Source organism: Amblyomma maculatum, chromosome 4, assembly GCF_055883805.1.
Source record: "Amblyomma maculatum isolate TAMU_Amacu chromosome 4, ASM5588380v1, whole genome shotgun sequence".
NCBI classification, from domain to species: domain Eukaryota; kingdom Metazoa; phylum Arthropoda; class Arachnida; order Ixodida; family Ixodidae; genus Amblyomma; species Amblyomma maculatum.
In genome coordinates, this window is record NC_139347.1 from 33,481,599 (window position 1) to 33,498,691 (window position 17,093).

At 41.8% G+C, this 17,093-nt stretch overlaps 5 protein-coding genes across 6 annotated transcripts in view; 2 read left to right on the plus strand and 3 right to left on the minus strand.

Annotated features, from left to right (window-relative positions):
* LOC146190653 (uncharacterized) overlaps positions 1-1,096 on the minus strand; it is a 34,540-nt gene extending 33,444 nt beyond the window's left edge. The window contains exon 1 of the mRNA XM_084601034.1: positions 922-1,096. Within this exon, the coding sequence (XP_084457160.1) occupies positions 922-973 (52 nt within the window). The 5' untranslated portion in view covers positions 974-1,096. The remainder of the gene's footprint in view (positions 1-921) is intronic.
* Positions 1,097-1,261: 165 nt separating this feature from the next.
* On the plus strand, positions 1,262-3,962 carry Sf3b6 (splicing factor 3b subunit 6). Its single transcript, XM_084599828.1, has 4 exons — positions 1,262-1,347; positions 1,554-1,672; positions 1,962-2,100; positions 3,817-3,962. Exons 1-4 carry the CDS (start codon positions 1,324-1,326, stop codon positions 3,895-3,897), a joined length of 363 nt encoding a protein of 120 aa, XP_084455954.1. The 5' UTR covers positions 1,262-1,323; the 3' UTR covers positions 3,898-3,962.
* Positions 3,963-7,555: 3,593 nt separating this feature from the next.
* Positions 7,556-8,602, minus strand: CRIF (growth arrest and DNA damage-inducible proteins-interacting protein CRIF). The gene has a single exon (XM_084601036.1). It carries the CDS (start codon positions 8,422-8,424, stop codon positions 7,630-7,632), a length of 795 nt encoding a protein of 264 aa, XP_084457162.1. The 5' UTR covers positions 8,425-8,602; the 3' UTR covers positions 7,556-7,629.
* A 505-nt stretch (positions 8,603-9,107) lies between these two features.
* On the plus strand, positions 9,108-12,809 carry LOC146190656 (dnaJ homolog subfamily C member 27-like). The gene is made up of 7 exons (XM_084601040.1): positions 9,108-9,255; positions 9,755-9,837; positions 9,936-10,005; positions 10,074-10,229; positions 10,334-10,447; positions 11,014-11,174; positions 12,280-12,809. The coding sequence occupies exons 1-7, from the start codon at positions 9,181-9,183 to the stop codon at positions 12,413-12,415; spliced, it is 795 nt and encodes a 264-aa protein (XP_084457166.1). The 5' UTR covers positions 9,108-9,180; the 3' UTR covers positions 12,416-12,809.
* A 126-nt stretch (positions 12,810-12,935) lies between these two features.
* Naprt (nicotinate phosphoribosyltransferase) overlaps positions 12,936-17,093 on the minus strand; it is a 36,032-nt gene continuing 31,874 nt past the window's right edge. For both annotated transcript variants that reach the window (XM_084601038.1, XM_084601039.1), the window contains one exon: positions 12,936-15,382. In XM_084601038.1, coding sequence (XP_084457164.1) covers positions 15,305-15,382 — 78 coding nt within the window. In that variant the 3' untranslated portion in view covers positions 12,936-15,304. The remainder of the gene's footprint in view (positions 15,383-17,093) is intronic.

Below are 17,093 nucleotides of genomic sequence, written 5' to 3' on the forward strand. Positions count from 1 at the left end.
TCTCATCGGCCGCTCCCATTTCGTGCCGGCGAGACCGACCGACCCACCCACACGCTGTGGGCAGCCGGGCGAAACAGGCAAATGCGGAAGAACGAAAAAAAAAAAAAAATGCACCGGATATGCCGAAAACCGATCACATATAGACTAGGCTTGTGACTGGTTTACCTCACGGAAACAGGTTCCTTTTGTCTGCGAGTGTGGGACTGGAAGCGAACGACCGAGTCGCGAGCAGCAGTCGTTCGTTGCACAATGCCAACAGTAGCTGCTCGTTCAGAGAGGTCATGTTCCCAGCTCGCGGCGCACATGACATCATTAGAACTTCAGCACACCAAAATTATCGCACACAGTTTGTCGTAGTTGCCTGTCGAAACTGGCAAGATGGGAACTCTAGCGGTGAACATTAAATCAGCTCTATTTCAACGTTCGAAAGCGACGAGAGAAAAAGCAATGGCCCGCTTAACAGCAAATCTAATGCTGTAATACAGGGTGCATGCGCGGACATGCGCACGACTGCGCAGTGAAATGTATTAGAGATAGCGGAAATAAAAAAAAGATGACGTTTTGGCAACAAGTGCAAAAAGCATGGGGAAGTTCGAAGTAATGCTGCGAGACACGGCAGCCCAACTGCGGAATTTATCGATTTTGGTACGCCTCCTCAGCACCAACGTGGATTTCGCGTTTCCGCGGATGCGGGTTGGGGCAAAGGCCATGACAAGACGCTCTTCAGCTTGGTTTACGACAATGAGGCAACTCACACTGGCATGCAGCATCACGACGAAACCAACGAAACACAACAGCTGCTAAGCTATCGCAGTGTGGGTAACGCCAACATGCCAACTCAACCGGCGAAGCAGCTGATGCCGCGATGACTAAGCCTACAAGACGATGAGTTCTGAAACAAAGCATAAAAGCTGCTCTTACCGCCGCTCGACATCGTGAAAGCCTTCCGTTCTTCCCTTGGAGTAGTGGACATAGATGCCAACACGCCTGTCAAACACGGAGGAGGCGATTCTTCAGTGGATTTGTTTACGCCGACGCAAAGTCGCTGCCGCTTTCAACACCCTCCACAAGCGTACTTGAGTTGGCCGCCAGACCAGCTTGCCTTGGCTCTTTACGGTAACCTCAAAAAAAAAAGAAGAAGCATTATTGTTTTTGAAAACGAAACATTTATTATATTAATAACGTTTGAATGTACATTGTGTGAAACTTTTGAAAATATTAAATTAATTTGAAATAATTTGTCATTACGTTTTGTAGAGTTTTAGCTAAATTGGGCCAAGTCAGGCCAAGTCAAGCCGCAGCGAGTCAAAACAAAACGCAATCATGGCGATGCAAAGGAAGACAAGCGTAAGTTATATATTAGTTTGTCCATTTTACACTTCATGTGGGTTATTTATCATGCTGTACAGAAGCCAAAAATACCTTCAAGCATAGTGCACACATTAATTTATTTCTTGTTTTGTTGTTCCTTGAGTCCTCTGCACAGCAAACGACCGCGGGGTCGCATCTGTCCGTCAGCGTCTTTCAGCTGATTTTTGCTTTCTCCGCTGTAGGTTCGACTGCCGCCAGAAGTAAACAGGATACTGTACGTGAGAAATCTGCCCTACAAAATCTCTGGCGAAGAAATGTACGACATCTTCGGCAAATACGGAGCGATCAGACAGATCAGAGTGTAAGTGAGATTGTTTTCGTCTAGAAATTGGTGAAAGTTTTAGCAACGCTGTGTGGTTTTGACGGCAACTTCTGTACTTTGTTTTTTTATCTTAACCTGGAACGTCATGGTTCCATACATATCAGTGTATGTCATGCTGATATGATTGTTGTTGTTCTCTAAATTGATGGCACATACCCACACAGGGGGGGGGGGGGGGGGATCGGCCAAGATTTGAGATGCAGAGATATTGGTTTTGGAGATGTATGAGCTGTTACTACTTCTCGTTTTCTTTTTTCTTTTTTTTCAGTGGAAACACACCCGAGACTCGTGGCACGGCCTTTGTTGTTTACGAAGACATCTTCGATGCCAAAAATGCCTGCGATCACCTTTCAGGCTTCAACGTCTGTAATCGGTACCTTGTTGTACTGTACTATCAGCCTACAAAGGTATGTATTGGCCCTGTGCTCGCTTCACAGTGTCGCACTGTATCTATACAATAGTCATGTATGTATTGTATTCGAACTGCAATATGCAAAAGCAATATGCAAAAGCAATATACAAAAGCACATCGTAGGTGATGTGGAATGACCATTTTTATTTGGTTGAAGGGCACACTGAAGGAAACACAACACATAATAAATTACACTGAAAATGGTAGCGTTTTGCCGGAAGAGGTCACTTCAGTTGGTTTTGTGCGATTTTCAATGCCACATAAAAATAATAGATCTTCATTTCTTGGATATACTATGAGGCAAGACGTTTTCAATGCCATCATCAACTCGTGACACATTTTGATCTGTGATCGGTCTCTTTGGAATTATTCTGGACATCACAAGAACTGCAGTTCTTATACCTAGGGGTGGGTCATGCGAGTTTAAACAGAACAGATAAAAAAAAAAAAGAAAAGAAGAAGAAGAAAACAATAAATGTGCACCATCTTCAATTCTAAAAAACGTTTTCAGCCAAGAAAAGAAGCTAGGGGCATGGTGTAATGGCGGAACTGTTCATTTACTGCAGTTGTGCATTTTTAGGCACTTCTTTGCTACCTTACACAACATCTGCTAACAAATCACTGTTTGTTCACTGTCATTGCCCGTTTAGGGCAATTACTTAGTCTTGTAGGTTTCTCCATTGTGTGTGAGGACACAGAAGCAAAACCATGCATAAGTCCCAGGAAATGGCATCATGCTGTGGCTACCACTCCAGTTTACCAGCAGTTCCACCCCTGCCATAATACTAAACCTATGTAACATCACATTCTCTTCTCAACACAACGTAACAAGCCATTGATAACAGGGTGACCCAGTTTTGGAAGTGAACTGCCGCTTGCAGTTTTGTCTGACGGCTGCTGCGTTTATCTTTTATTGCCTTCAGCCTTCGTTTTTTAATGACGATATCACTTCCTTCTACAAACACAGCTCTAAATATGATGATTGTTGCGCTTATTACTAGTAAATTGTTTGCTCTCCAACAAAAAGGCCAAGGTGACCTTTTTACTAACGTCATGACTGCACAGTAATACCACATTATCGTGAAAAAAGAAAAAAAGCTAGTAATTGATACATAGGAAACAATATGTGGTGATAAAAAAAATTACAATTCAGATAGATACCAAAAGATATTCCCCAAATTTTCGAAAGATAGAAATGAAAAGTGCCTTCCAGTACTTACAGCCCACAGCATTACTTTAGCATAAAAACTCATCAGTGAAAGAAAACCCCCGAGTTTTTGTTTCTTGATTTTGTTATTAAATGGAACAAGTGCAAACCAGCCTAATGTTCTAGGAAAAAAGCAGCGCACCTGCACAAACACGAGGGAGGAAGAGTCTTGTCTCTTCCTCCCTCATGTTTGTGCAGGTGCGCTGCTTTTTTCCTAGAATGTCGTACCAACTCGCCCATCAGTCTACGTTTCTGCAGCCTAATGGGCTGTTTATTGGTTCTCTGCAATGCACTGTGCACTACACTGCATTGCACTGCTGTAATTTCAATGCATAACTTACATGCAGTATTCGTGTCAGCCGCTACATTGAAAAATTTGTGCTGGAGGCCCATCGTATGAAACATACTGTGTAGAGCACTCGTTGATATAACTGACTTTTTGTTGTTGTTGTTGTTACTTCATTCCTTCACCATGATGATTGGCCTTTCTTGCCTTTATCACAGGCCTTCAAGCGAGTTGACCAAGAAAAGAAGAAAGAAGAAATTGAGAGAGTCAAGAAAAAGTATGGTGTGTCTGATGACTGAAGCAGTCTTACCAAGCATCACGCTCATGCATTTCAATAAACGAGCCCTCCCATTCATGCCCTTAACTGGTTGCTGTTTTGATTCCTCACATCATAGCTTCTCTTGAAAGTGAGCCTCTAAAACATTAGCTGCATGAGGCTACTTCAGTTAAGGGGGTAACTAGAAAATTTTGTAGGAATTTGTGATTTCTGGAGGATGCTGTACACTTGAAAACCATTGGTGGCACAGTGATATGCAACTTTTTTTCCACTAGCATAAGGTTGTGGTTACAGAAGGATTGAAAATGGTGAAAAAATTCTTTAGGACGGCTTATTAGCAGTTGGAGCACCAGCGGCCAGCACAAAAAAAGGATACCCTCTGAGGAGACGAAACTGATGAAGTTCGGGCTTGCCCTGAGAACTGCTACCCTTTGACGCAAAAGCATTTTAAGTAAAGATCCTTGCCATACAAATTGGCTGGTTTGTCTCACTACAGTACAGGTTTGAAGTGTTAAGAGAATGCAGTTTTATCTGAAGCAAGTGTCGGCATAGGATGGTTGATAGTGGCAGCAGTTAGTCCAGGAAGTTAGTTAGCTCTGTTCGCCTCAAATGTTAGTCGCAACAGGTGTTTTTAGGACGTTTAAATTTTATGTGACTAGTAAAAACCATTTTATGTTCTAATTTTGTTATCGATTGCAGATGGGGGGGGGGGGGGGAGGGGGGAAATGTGTGATAGTGAAACTACCAGTTCACTGAGCAAATGGGGTTGTGTTGAATGGCTTTATGAAGTAACGAAGATAAAAATATGAGGTACAAGAAGAGATAGATGGAAGTAAAACCTGGGCTAGTTGGTGCATTCTAAAGGAAAAAAAAAAGTTCCATAGTGCTAAAACATGACAAGCACACAGACAAGAACATGATGGATGCTGAACTCCGACTGGTTTTATTTCTTCCAAACATGCAGCAACAAGAACTTTCGCAATGCAAATGTCCTCGAACACCTTTACACTGCCGGTAAGCATAAAAACCTCACTTTTGAATACTTTTATCTGATCAAACTTGGCAGACTTTCGCCAAAGTGTGAGCCAAAGATGAGAGAATTCGAAGCAAGAGCACGGACACATTTGCTCGTAAATTTCTCTAAGTTTGTTTTATCGAAACGCTGGGTTCTAATTCCCTCGGCGTCTTTTTTTGAAGACGTCCGTCTGCTAAGTTCTATTAGATAGGTGTGCTTTAAAGTGAGGTTCATATGCTCAACAGCAGTGTGAAGTTGTTTGAGGGTGTTTACATAGCCAATTTTTTATTCATGCTCGGAAAATTCTTGCTGTTACTCGTTTGTAAGAAATGAAACCAGTTGGAGTTAAGCGCCCATCCTGTCCTTGTTTACCTGTATGCTTGTCTTATTTAGCGCTGTGGAACTTTTCCATTAGATAAAAGGTTTCTTTGCAAAACTATACATACAGTATGACGACTGTGCTTGTGTGGAATGAAATGAACTTCATCGTTAATAACTAAGGTAATCGCTAATAGAATTGAAGCAAGCTTAGACACTTGAACAAATGAAACAGGCTAGGTTTGGAAAGAGTACTTCCTGACAGTGGACCATACCATCAAACAGGTTACAGAAACTGAGCTGATGAAGGTGATCTTTATGAAATTACAGAAGTTTAAGTACCATGTAGATGCAGCCCCATTATAGTTTACCACAATAGTTTACCATGCATGTAGCTCAATGTGAGTAAACTTAGCTGCTTCAAGAGAACATTAGAGACAGTAGGTAGTTGATGTGAATTGTGCCCAATAGGGTTTTCTCAGGTACTGCACCTGTATTTGGTAGCAGTAATGTCATCTTGAAAAAAATAATGCAAATTTTGTTCTTTACCTAATGGGAGGCTGCACATTTGTTGACATATGAGTGTATGCTAAAGGATGCATAATGTAGTGACTTGTTAACCTAGATAAACTCATCCTTGTGGTACGCCAGGAGGAATGTAGCTTAATGGCAAATTAAAAGTTGTTAGGAATCACAAACTGCAGGCGGCAAACACAACTATTATGAATGATTACGACAGAGATTTAGTTTGCATAGTTTTAAAGTAGTTGATAGAATATTCTTTAAAATCTATAAATTGTGATAAGAAATGCTACTAGAGTGGTATTAAAGTAGAACGATGTGACGAAGATGGCTACACAATATCAGATGAAACTGAACAAAAGTTCAGAGGGAGCCTCAGCCCTTAAGCCAACATGTCGACAAGAGGACCTGTCATCGTTAACTTAGTAAAAACTGCCTTAAATTTCATATAAAAATGTGTTACATAAACTATGTTGTGTGCCAGAAAGCAAAGTTTGTTAAAGGAATGTTTACGTTGCTAGAAGTAGAAAATCTGCAAACAAAATTTTGCAGGGGCACTAATTGATATTATACTCCTTCTAAGCCTCTATGGTTTAGTCTGTAAGGCGTGCCACACTCTTCTTGTGAGGATGTTGGCCGCAAGAAAGAATTGAGCGGCAGTTTAGCATAACTAAGCAAAGATATACATTCAAAAGCATAATTTAGCACTTGTTTAGGCAAGTTTTACTTTGTTTAACATTTTCTGCTTCTCTCACAGCACCGTCATCGTCTGAACCAGCTGCAGCAGCAGCAAAGTGATGACTAAGCAGCTGCTCAATTAGCTCTGCTTTACTACATCTTGCCAAGTTCAGCAAAGTATTTAATGGATGTTTTCAGTTTTTGTTAGGAAGAAGGCCTACTTAAGATCTCTAGTACGACTTTGTCAGAGGAGATAAGATGACATTTGAAGCACAGCATGAAAGAAGCACATGAAGCCAGCTATCGGTGTGGCGCAGTGGTCTCAGTGCCCCGCGAAGCTGTTCTCTTTGCCTCGGCCTAAGGTTGAAATCTACTGGCAACAAATTTTTTATGAGCAGTTGCTCGATGGAAACTTCACAGCCACATCTGTGAAATCCAAGAATGCAGGTAGTAATGCTTCTGTGTTGGAACATGTCACCCAATCTGGGACCAGGATTGTTTGGCTTCTCTCACTAAAGCTCTACAAGCAAAGGTCGCGCACATAGTGAATGAAATAAACATAGAAATGAAGGGATGCCAACCCTCTACTTTTGTCAATTGCATGCAACACCACACAACTCATATGAAAAAGGTTTGGCAGAATAAGTCATGGTATTGCAGCATACAAAGAAAATAGTTTATGGGCGATTTTTTTTCTATTTATTCTTTGTATGTCATCCATGTTTCATGCTTGAAGGTACAAAAATAAAGGCCTGCTTTGCATGAGACAGGAGGGCGATTCATTTTACGATTTGGTTCCTATGCCAGTATTGTTATCAGTATAAAAGAGCATAAAATAACTCAGTATGTAATATATTTTGTTGCTGTTAATGTTTTTATCCACTCAAATGAGAGGAAAAAATTTGCACTTGCTTTTTGCACCAGTATGACATCATGTGGTCAAGAACAAAAAGGAGCATTATTCTTCTATTAGGCTCCACCTGAGCCGATCTATGCGTTCACTTCAAAGTGTACACTCTTGTTATTATACTCTTACTTGAGCATTCTGCAGCAACTCACGCCAGAAAAATGCACCAAAGGTGTTTTTTTGGCCATTGCAGACCAAACTCATTGGTTTATTACCTTACGCAAAATGAATAGTCGAACATTAAAACATTTAACCATATTATTTTATTAATCTGTCTAAACAAGAAAAGCAAGTTAGAGAACGAACAGACATTCCTACGAATCTGCCTTCTCGGGGTTGTCGCTCTGTTCAGTCGTGTTGTCACTAACAGCAGCAGCCTTGCTGTCATCGCTGCCCGTTGTACCGATGGCCATAAGTTTGGCGAGCATCTTTTCTTGTTTCGCTTTCTTCCTTGCCTCTCTCTGGGCTTTCTTCCTCTCTTCCTCCTTCATCTCCATAACCTCCTTGAACTTGGGATCGGAAGGCTCCACATTGTAGCCAATGTACTCGCGAACTTCCAGTATCATTTGTTCACGCTTTAGCCGCTCTTCCTCGGCCTTGGTCTTCATTCCAGCCTCCCTTTCTAACATTGCTATCCTCGCGCTCGCCAATTTAGCCATGTTTCGATCGATTTCCTCTTCACGAAGCCGCCGCGCTTCCACCTCGGCCCGCTGCTTAGCCTTGTCTTCGTCAAAAAGTTGTTGAAGCGTCGGGTAGAACTTCTTTTCGATGTATACAAGGTCTTGGAGCTCATCTTTGGAAGGCCACATAATTCCTGGGTTGATGCCCGTCGCTCTACCAAACTTGGCGTAGTCCTTGCGCATGTTTTTGATATTGTATTCGAAATGCATCGTGGGGTAAGTGTATTCCAGCTTGACGGCTCTGGCATAATCACGCGGCGGAAGGCGGGATACATCACGCTTTCTGTCGATTTCTTCCCTGGACAATGTTCTTACCGCGGTGCTCGTGGATACGGCCGCCGATGCTTCAGATGTGGAGCCGGTGCAACGACGAAGAGAGTTCGACGCGACTTTCGGCGACAAAATTGCGCTTCTGAAGGCAACCAACATGTTTGTCGATACTGAAGAGTAAAATATAAAGTTGACCGCTTTTCCAATTCACGACAATGAACCAATTTACAGGCGCGCAAAGTTCATACTCAAGCCAGCGCAGGTCTCTCGCAAAAAGTACCCACCGTACTCGTAACCACGCACGCCGCCATCTTAATGGACGCAAGTGCCAGGAGAAATAGAGAAATAACAGTTCGCTGCCCGGAGGGGCAGGCATACCTCCATGGGCCATGGGGGCATATGACATCGCTTTATGGTAGCATAATGGTAGTGACCCATTTGTGTCAAGTTCAGACTGGTTCAGAACTTTCTGAGCACACTTTTCTTGGTAACCTTTCAGTATCTAACTACAGGTATAAACGCGCCGTTTTTTTTTTTTTTAAATTTATTGCGTGGTGTTGCACAACGCTTACTTGTTATCAGCATCATCGCTGCTGCCGAAAGTGAAACCAAAACTTGGCGCATCACTCCGCATAACGCAGTTGCGTCATATCATGGCTGTAAATTAAACGCTAATAAAATAGTTAAGGTTTGTTATCTAATGGAGAAAGCGTAGTTAAACTGATAAAGAAATATTTCAGTGGATCCAGCTAACATAGAGGAGAAGGCGTGGCTCTATGGGCTATATTTAGGCGCACTGACCCTGGTGCAGGCCCCAAAACTGTTCTCGATGCTCTCGCAATTCTAGGCGACAGAGGTGCACATCTCCGAAGGTATTTCGCGACCCTTGTGCGGGCTATCTGTGAACTGCATACAATGGATCTGCACGGCAGGATAAAGCGGCCACGCCATGTCAGAATCATTACAGTCGGAAACGTAGAAGCTGGAAAGGTACTATTGCATGAAAGATGCGTGCATTTTGAACTTTGCACGTTTCGATTCACGTAGCTCGTCGTACAGAGAGCATTGAAGAAGCCACCTGACGGCATGTACAAATTATATGAGGCAAATGTTACACTAGTTGCGCATGACTGGTTCATGAAATAGTGCAAATAAAATCCCGTATACACTTTTTGAATGGCACCAACTAGTAGTACTCGTTCATGCACATTTTCCTTTTTTTTTTTTTGTACAGGTAATTGTGTAAGGTGGATTTATTGACTGGAGGCTAATTATAGTACAAAGCAAGGCACCCGTGTGCTGTGCGATGTCAGTGCACGTTAAAGAACCCCAGGTGGTCAAAATTTCCGGCGTCCTCCACTACGGCATCTCTCATAGCCTGAGTCGCTTTGGGACGTTAAACCCCACAAACCAAACCAAACCAATTATTAAGTCTCAGAGCAGCAGTACAACACACATACACTGACGAAGATTCAATAAACGTTTGCAGACCAGCATAATCAAAAGGTACTGCGATGGAAGATTTTCTTCGAAGTATCAAGCAACAGTAGGCGTTGACTTTGGAGCAACCAGGTATGCTTCAAATGATATGAATGTGTTTTTTAAGCTTAGCATAGCCCTTTCATCATTTCTAAACTTTAATTTTGTTTTGTGCTTTGTTACTGCCACAGGGTTTCTGTTGACAGCACACAAGTTCTGGCCAACATATTTGACCTTTCTGGACATCCTATATTCAAAATAGTGAGTCCATAAACCAAAGAAATAGATAGATTTCCCACCAAACTATATGACTTCTATATCTGTCTTAGGTACGTATGGAATTCTACTCAAACATTGATGCAGTTCTCCTTGTATATGACATCAGCAACAGTTCAATGAGCTCTGAAACACTTGAGCGATGGCTCAGCGAGATGGCACAAGGCATGGACAATACATCAGTGGTCTGCGTGGTGTGTGGAAACAAGGTATTAACTAAGCATTCTCCCATGTATAGTGACCAGTTTATGTTGGAAGGCACTCTCTCGCACAACATAGTGATTGAACCATTCCCTCTGTTCCATATATCCAGAGCGACAAAGCACACGCACCAAACAAAGAAGTTGAGAAATGGGTGGACCTGCACAAATTCTCACATTTCATTGTGTCTGCATGCACTGGCACTGGCATCCAAGAAATGTTTCAGGTATGTTATTACATTCTCCCAGAAAAAAAAAAAAAAAGCATTTGGTGATTTTCTGTACCTACAGGTGTGTTGAATAAAAAAAAAAATCCTGAACCAAAAAAGCCTATGGGTCTTCCGGGTTCTGTGGAATAATTTCCTCGTCAAGGTGCCATCCACAGGGCAAGCAGTGGCGTTTTGAATCAAATCTCTCAGGAAGTAGCACAATACCTCTCCCAGAAAGGTGGAGAAAAATAAGTCAATTTTTATGTAGCCAAAAGATTGGAACGCAAGAGAGTATATCTTGGAGAATTTATTGCGGACGCCAAGTGTACTCGTGAGCTAAATGGTGACAGAGTACAACAGATTACGGGATGAGCACGCACCGGAAGGAAGACATGATCATCACCGTGTTTGTCTACTGCTTCCATTGACCATAAATTTTTGCGCGGTAGAAGCTGATCGTGTGAATGCTGGGTATGCTAGACAAGAGTTTACAAACTTAAAATAATTATTAGAGTGCTGACCAAGCTGCTGGACTGCAATAAATGCATCTTGCTTTTTTTTTTATTCCTCCATTATTCATATAGAGCCTCCTAATGCAAGTCCTTGAAGTGCATGACAGGGGAAGGGACCCAGTAGCACTATGGTCTTCATGCAATTACAGTAAGGAGGAACTCCAGGCAGTCCATCAAGTACGTTGGTCCCGATCAGAATACGAGAAGTTGGGTGTTGACTCCAGGGCATCTAGGTAAGTGATGAAAGTAGCACACTCACAAAACATACAGCGTAACAAGTAATCAGTAAACACCAGTTGAAAGAAGAAGTGCGATATAGTCAGTGAAAAGCATGGAGGAAGGAAAGAACTTGGGAGAGGCCCTGACATCGTTTGTTTTGAAGCCGGCGCGGCCGCGCCACGATCGGATGCTGCAACATCTCCTCCTCCTTTACCCTCCACATTTTCTTTCTCAGCGACGCTTACGTACCTAGGGCCCTTAGCAACGCTGTTGCTAGTGGCCAGAGTTTTCATAGCAACAGCATCGCCGTTGCTAATGGCCCGACTTGGCTAACCCTAAATTTTGACGTCACTTCCGCCACACTTTCTCCAACGCATTGGGAATGGCAAGGGCCTCTCCTAAGTTGTTTCCTTCCTCCATGGTGAAAAATCTTGTCTGCAGTACTCAGAGTGGTCAGTTAGCATCGCCTGAATTGAAGCAGTCGCAAGAAACTTGAGCCTTATAATTTTGATTACTGTGTTGTATTATTGAAAAGAACAACAAATGAAACACAGAAAAAATCATTACTGCACACAGCTCCATTCTTTTAAGTTAGCCATTAATTAAATAATAATGGTGCCAGGTCTAACGTTGTCAGATGCCTTATAAACAATACCAGAAGCAATCTATAGCATTTTGCTCAATATATCCACAGATTGTGTAAAATTTTGTTCAACTGTCACAGCAGATGCTATCAGGCAGATTGAAGCAGAGAGAATTTACATGACAGAGCACACACATACACAGTTCTGCATATCACACATATGCCCCTACCAATAAATGGTTACCAAAATTGGGATGAAACTGCCACTAAAAGGCACTGAGCTGCCGCAATTGCTGTCTTCATCAAAAATATAAAGCTCAAGAAATATAAATTCCACAGATGGTGAAAAGTAGAATTCCTCACATCTCAAAGGAATTCAAAATACCTACTGACAATCCAATTTAAGCTACACTGTGCGGATCACACGAAAACCCGATGGGCTGAATATTTTTCACCTTCATCACATATCTATTAAAAAGCGAAACTAATGTATGATGTTGACAGTGGTTTCTTGTTTTTGTCAAAATTGGTTGCAGGGACGATATCAACAGGTCTTACCGTCGCCTAGCAGTCCTGCTTCACCCAGACAAGAGCACGGCTCCAGGATGCGAGGAGGCATTCAAGATGTTAGCAGCGGCACGAACTGCGTTGCTCAAACGTGTACTCCATTGACAGGGACTACCACTTAGTCGTGCATTCACTTGAAATTTCACCTCGCACGTTTCTATACCTACCATCCTTTCACGAGTGTTGTCTCCAGTTTTAGCACCAGACGATCAGGTTCATTTATTCTAAAGCCTTGCCATGAGCATTACCTCAACTTTTGCCACCAGATGAACAGGATTATTTTATTTAAAGAGATGCTGTGCCCTGTATTAAGTACATTTGAAGTCATGAGATTTTGCCATGGCTTGGCACACAACTATGTTACACTATCAGAAGTTTTAGAGGGCACTAAAATGGAAATAGATTTTTTTTTTTTCTGAGAATCTGTAGAAAAGATGAGACATAAAATGCAGGGCAGGCATTATGGAAGCAGTTCAGTGAATAACGTTGTTGAAGGCATTAAGACAGACTTTCTAGAATTTAGCCTCTGGTCAAAAGTTTATAATTTTGGCACGACAAAATAAATATTTTTCACAAATATGGTGCTCTGTACACCTTCAAATACAGACATACGCCCCCACTGACATACAAGAAATAAGACATTTTATCAACTGATCCACAGACACAATCTGCTGCTGAAAATTCGCATATTTCGATGACCCGAGGGCTGAGGCCCAAAGAAAGAGGCACATCTATAATTGAAAGTATAGTATTTAATAAACACCTTGCAACTAGAGAGACTAAACATGCATATTTTGCTCTGTATGATAGGAGGGGTAACCTTCACATGAAGCCAACAACTTTCAAGAATATTTGCATAAAGCATAACATTGCAACTAGTACAGTGTGACTAGAACTAGAATAAGCAGTGAATCTAATTAGAGTAAATATATATGCTGTGATGTGTTAGACGCATTCATACAAGCAAGTGGCAACGCATTGCCATCAAACTGCAAAGCATATGTGGCACGCAGGAAAATAGTGGCAGAACAGGTGGCACCAATCCACAAAGTAGCAGCAAACTGTACTGAGTTTGTCTCAAAATAATAAAAAAGACCTTCCACACAGTCGCCACATTATGTTTCACACATGTGCCGAAGTGTGTCACACACATCTGATCGTGAAAATCTCCCGGAACATCGAGCAAAGCAGAAATTTCGTCGTCAACTAACATTTTTTCATCTTTGTTCTTAATATTCTTTGTTCGTGCTTTTGAGCAGATGTGGGTTAATCAACATGCAGTCTAAATGTCACGTGCCCACGGGCAATATATGCGCACAATATGCCGATAAAACCTGGAAACTTAAAATGTGAAATTTTCAACAGGTAAGAACAAAAATAAAAGTTCGCAGCCACTTTGTTAAATCTTTCATGACAGCACAGCAGAGTAGAGCCTCCTACAGTCACTCAAAACGCTCGCTAAAAAGCTCAAAGACACACACTTTAATATTTGGCTACGTGTTTCTTATTTCAGAAAGCAAACATCATTATTGCTCCATCTCACATACTATATACTGCCCATCTTCAGCCACACAGAAATGATGCTATATTCTTCCCTCGAAGTCTAGATGTTTAGACTGTTGAAAGACAAAGTGGCTGCAGCCATGTGTGCCAACATGCTGAAAATACACGATTCAAGCAAGTTTCTGACTTTGTAGTCTTGGGATTGATTCCCCGGAGGAATAAAAAGCAAGCATTGTATAATAGGTCATTTTTGATTATAGTTACAGCCAATATTACCAACTAAAACCTGGTGCAAGGCATGCTTGGTGGCCCATATGGTGATATTAAAAAGGGCATGCCATACAACCAGTTGATGCACTTGCAAGCATACCGCCTTATAACTTTGGTGTTAAAATATATCTTTCATATCTCTATCGCAAGATCAAAACGCTATTTATTCACATCAAACACACCTCCTGAACAAGTGTCCAACACCAAAGTCTCCATTCATGCAATGTATATAGCACCCAAAATTCCACCTCTATCTATGAGCTGCAAGGCGTGGGTTACTAACTTTGATGTGTACAAAACAGGTGGGAAGAAAAAAGGAAAACCTTGCCTTACACGCCTATAGCACCCAATCCCAACAGTCACACAACCAAGGTTATTAGATCTTGGAACCACACTCGATAGGCAGTGAATGCAGCGATAGGTTTCAAAAGAATTTAAAACAATAGTACAGAACAGCCGTGCTCAAAAGTGCTTTGAATGACTCAATAAAAATATATGCTTTGTTACGATGGCAGCCTCATTAAATAATAACAATAATTAATAATAATAATATGGACGTTGTAACAGATGCCTGCGTACAGAGGAGGGGCAGTGCAATAATTAACCGAACAAGAAGCGTTGCCCTTCTGCACAACGCAAACAAAAATGTGCATAAAGCACAAAGCAAAGTCACTTAATAATTAAGGGTAAAATACGATTAAGTAAAACATAGCGCACCAAAAAATAAAACTCGCAACATGAGCGACGAAAAATTAAAAGCCAGAATATGCTAGCTGGAACGCACATGGCCTATGCATTCCTTTACATGAAATCAAAGACCGCATGCCTGCAAGGATCGGCATCTGTGTAACAATAAAATAGCTTCGTGTAAATAGTATTTGCAAAAACCACAATGCAAGTTTCGATTCTGCATGGAACAACAACGACACTGTCAACGAACAGCAACATAACATCAGTCCCTCTTTGCAAAGAGTAAAAAAAAATGGCGTCAAGCATAAGACGCTAATCTCGGTGCCATAAAATCATGGGATAGGAGTGCACTAGGTTAGATTCGCGGTTGCATTATTGCGGGCTCATTTCGCCTCTTCCGCAAAGTACTGGTGTGCCAGACTACCCTTCCGCGTGCATTCAATACGCTGCCAGGTTTCTCCTGTGCTCTTCAACTACTCTGGGCGCTGCAGATGTCTTAAGGCGCTTGCACGACGTGTTACCACTGTCATGCTAGGAGAGCTCTCCAATGGGAGCATTCTGAAGCCACAGCTCGTGCATGAACATGTAGAGGTTGTCCGAGACAGACACCTGTTTTGAGGGGTTCCAAAAAGAAAAAAAAATGGGTCAAAAAAGGCAGGGATGCAAAAGAAAACTGCAAATGCACTCGGAGAAGAAATACACAAAAGGGCAAGCAAAAGTCAGCGGAAAAGCGAAGTTTATGAGGGACACTTCAAGAGTATGGTGCAATAGCTTAGGCTACAATCTATCATATAAAGCCCCACTTCAACCGAACCGTATGAACGTACCTGCGTGGCCTAGGAGTAGTATCCCTGACTCAAGATCAAAGAGCACTCGAAGGTTGATTCTTATTAGTATGGGCAGCTCTACACATTTACCTTCAGTGACCAGAATAAAATTTCCAGTTATAAAAATGTTCACCATTTTGGCCCCGGCCACAAAGGCATCTTTAAGATCGAGCAGCAGTAGCAATTCAAGCAATTAGAAAAGGCAGATTACTGAAGTCATCTGCTTGAGGCATGTTATGCTATACTCACCTGTGCAACCTAACGAAAAGGCATGTTCATCCTGGCATGCATTTTTCATGAAAAGATCAGACATGACACATTTTGGAGAACTGAATTTGATGCACTGTATCTTTACCAATAAGAGACCTTGAAAGTTATTAGTATTTTGGGGCAACTCAGACATCTTCTCTTAATATCTGTGCCATTTTTCATTCCAACTGCATGCTTCGTATCATATCTATAAAGTAGAGTACCATTATTATTTCTCAATTTTTACAAACCATGGTCTACAATGTCTCCGATCACATTCTTTGACAATATGTTGGAAGTTTTTAAGGGGGTTATGGGCCATGGAATACGGGATTAGTGAATAAGTGAGCTGAAGAGTGCATGTAAGCAAACGAGTATCCTCGGGGGAAGCTGCCGATGGGAACCTTCAACGCTGTCACGTCGCACCGATAAAGGTGGAGCTTAAGTTCCCCTTACCTTTTTGTCCATTAGACGTTATGAAAAGGTAAATATAGTTTTTCTTTCTTGAAAAAAGTTTATGCAGTGCAGATTCTAAGTAAAAGAAACAACTTTTTTCGGTAAAAGAAACAATTGTTTTCAATGCTGGGCAAAGTAGGCAAATGAGGAGCATAGCTATGCGAATAGACATGTGTGTTCCATCTGCTGGATTGAATATTAGCTAGTTAGGTACCAAGGCAATACAGAAATATTTTCTTTCCCATAAATCCGCATCCTGAAAACTGTTGTCCATGACTGTGCTCGCTGCAGGACAACACTTTGTAAACCACTTTGTAAACACTTTGTAAACCACTTTGTATGAGAGGCCTGAATATGTTTTTCAAAGCATGCAAAAACAAAAGTATTTATTTTCATTACAAGAGCAACAAATGCCAGCCAGAATATGTCTTTATGTGCGAGGATATGGCATTCACGCTAGAGACAACAAAAGAATCCAGAGTGATATGAAACAGGCCTCGATCACTCATAGCCTCCTTTATACTTTCTCGGCCTGGCAACTAAGTGCTCCGTGGCTGTCGTTGCCACTCCTCCTCCGTAGAGAAGTTACGGCATTCACTGCCAAGAGACGGCAACAGTGACGTTAGGGTGACCAGCACTGGTGAGTGCTGGTGTGCCAGGTTCCAATGCAGCTCAGCGGCCAGCCATGTTGTGCTGTCGTGCTTTCGCTGTGTCGTGAATCGTTTTTCTGTTTGCAAGGCCTTGCTTCTACTTTTTTTTTTTCTGCCTTCGGCTGCTGCAGAATTACA

Coding starts and splice junctions, on each gene's coding strand:
- Sf3b6 (XM_084599828.1), top strand. CDS start 1,324: ATGGCGATGCAAAGGAAGACAAGC. Junction 1,348..1,553: donor CGATGCAAAGGAAGACAAGC/GTAAGTTATATA, acceptor TCTCCGCTGTAG/GTTCGACTGCCGCCAGAAGT. Junction 1,673..1,961: donor GCGATCAGACAGATCAGAGT/GTAAGTGAGATT, acceptor CTTTTTTTTCAG/TGGAAACACACCCGAGACTC.
- CRIF (XM_084601036.1), bottom strand. CDS start 8,424: ATGTTGGTTGCCTTCAGAAGCGCAATTTTGTCGCCGAAAGTCGCGTCG.
- LOC146190656 (XM_084601040.1), top strand. CDS start 9,181: ATGGATCTGCACGGCAGGATAAAGCGGCCACGCCATGTCAGAATCATT. Junction 10,006..10,073: donor GACATCCTATATTCAAAATA/GTGAGTCCATAA, acceptor TATCTGTCTTAG/GTACGTATGGAATTCTACTC. Junction 10,230..10,333: donor GCGTGGTGTGTGGAAACAAG/GTATTAACTAAG, acceptor CCATATATCCAG/AGCGACAAAGCACACGCACC.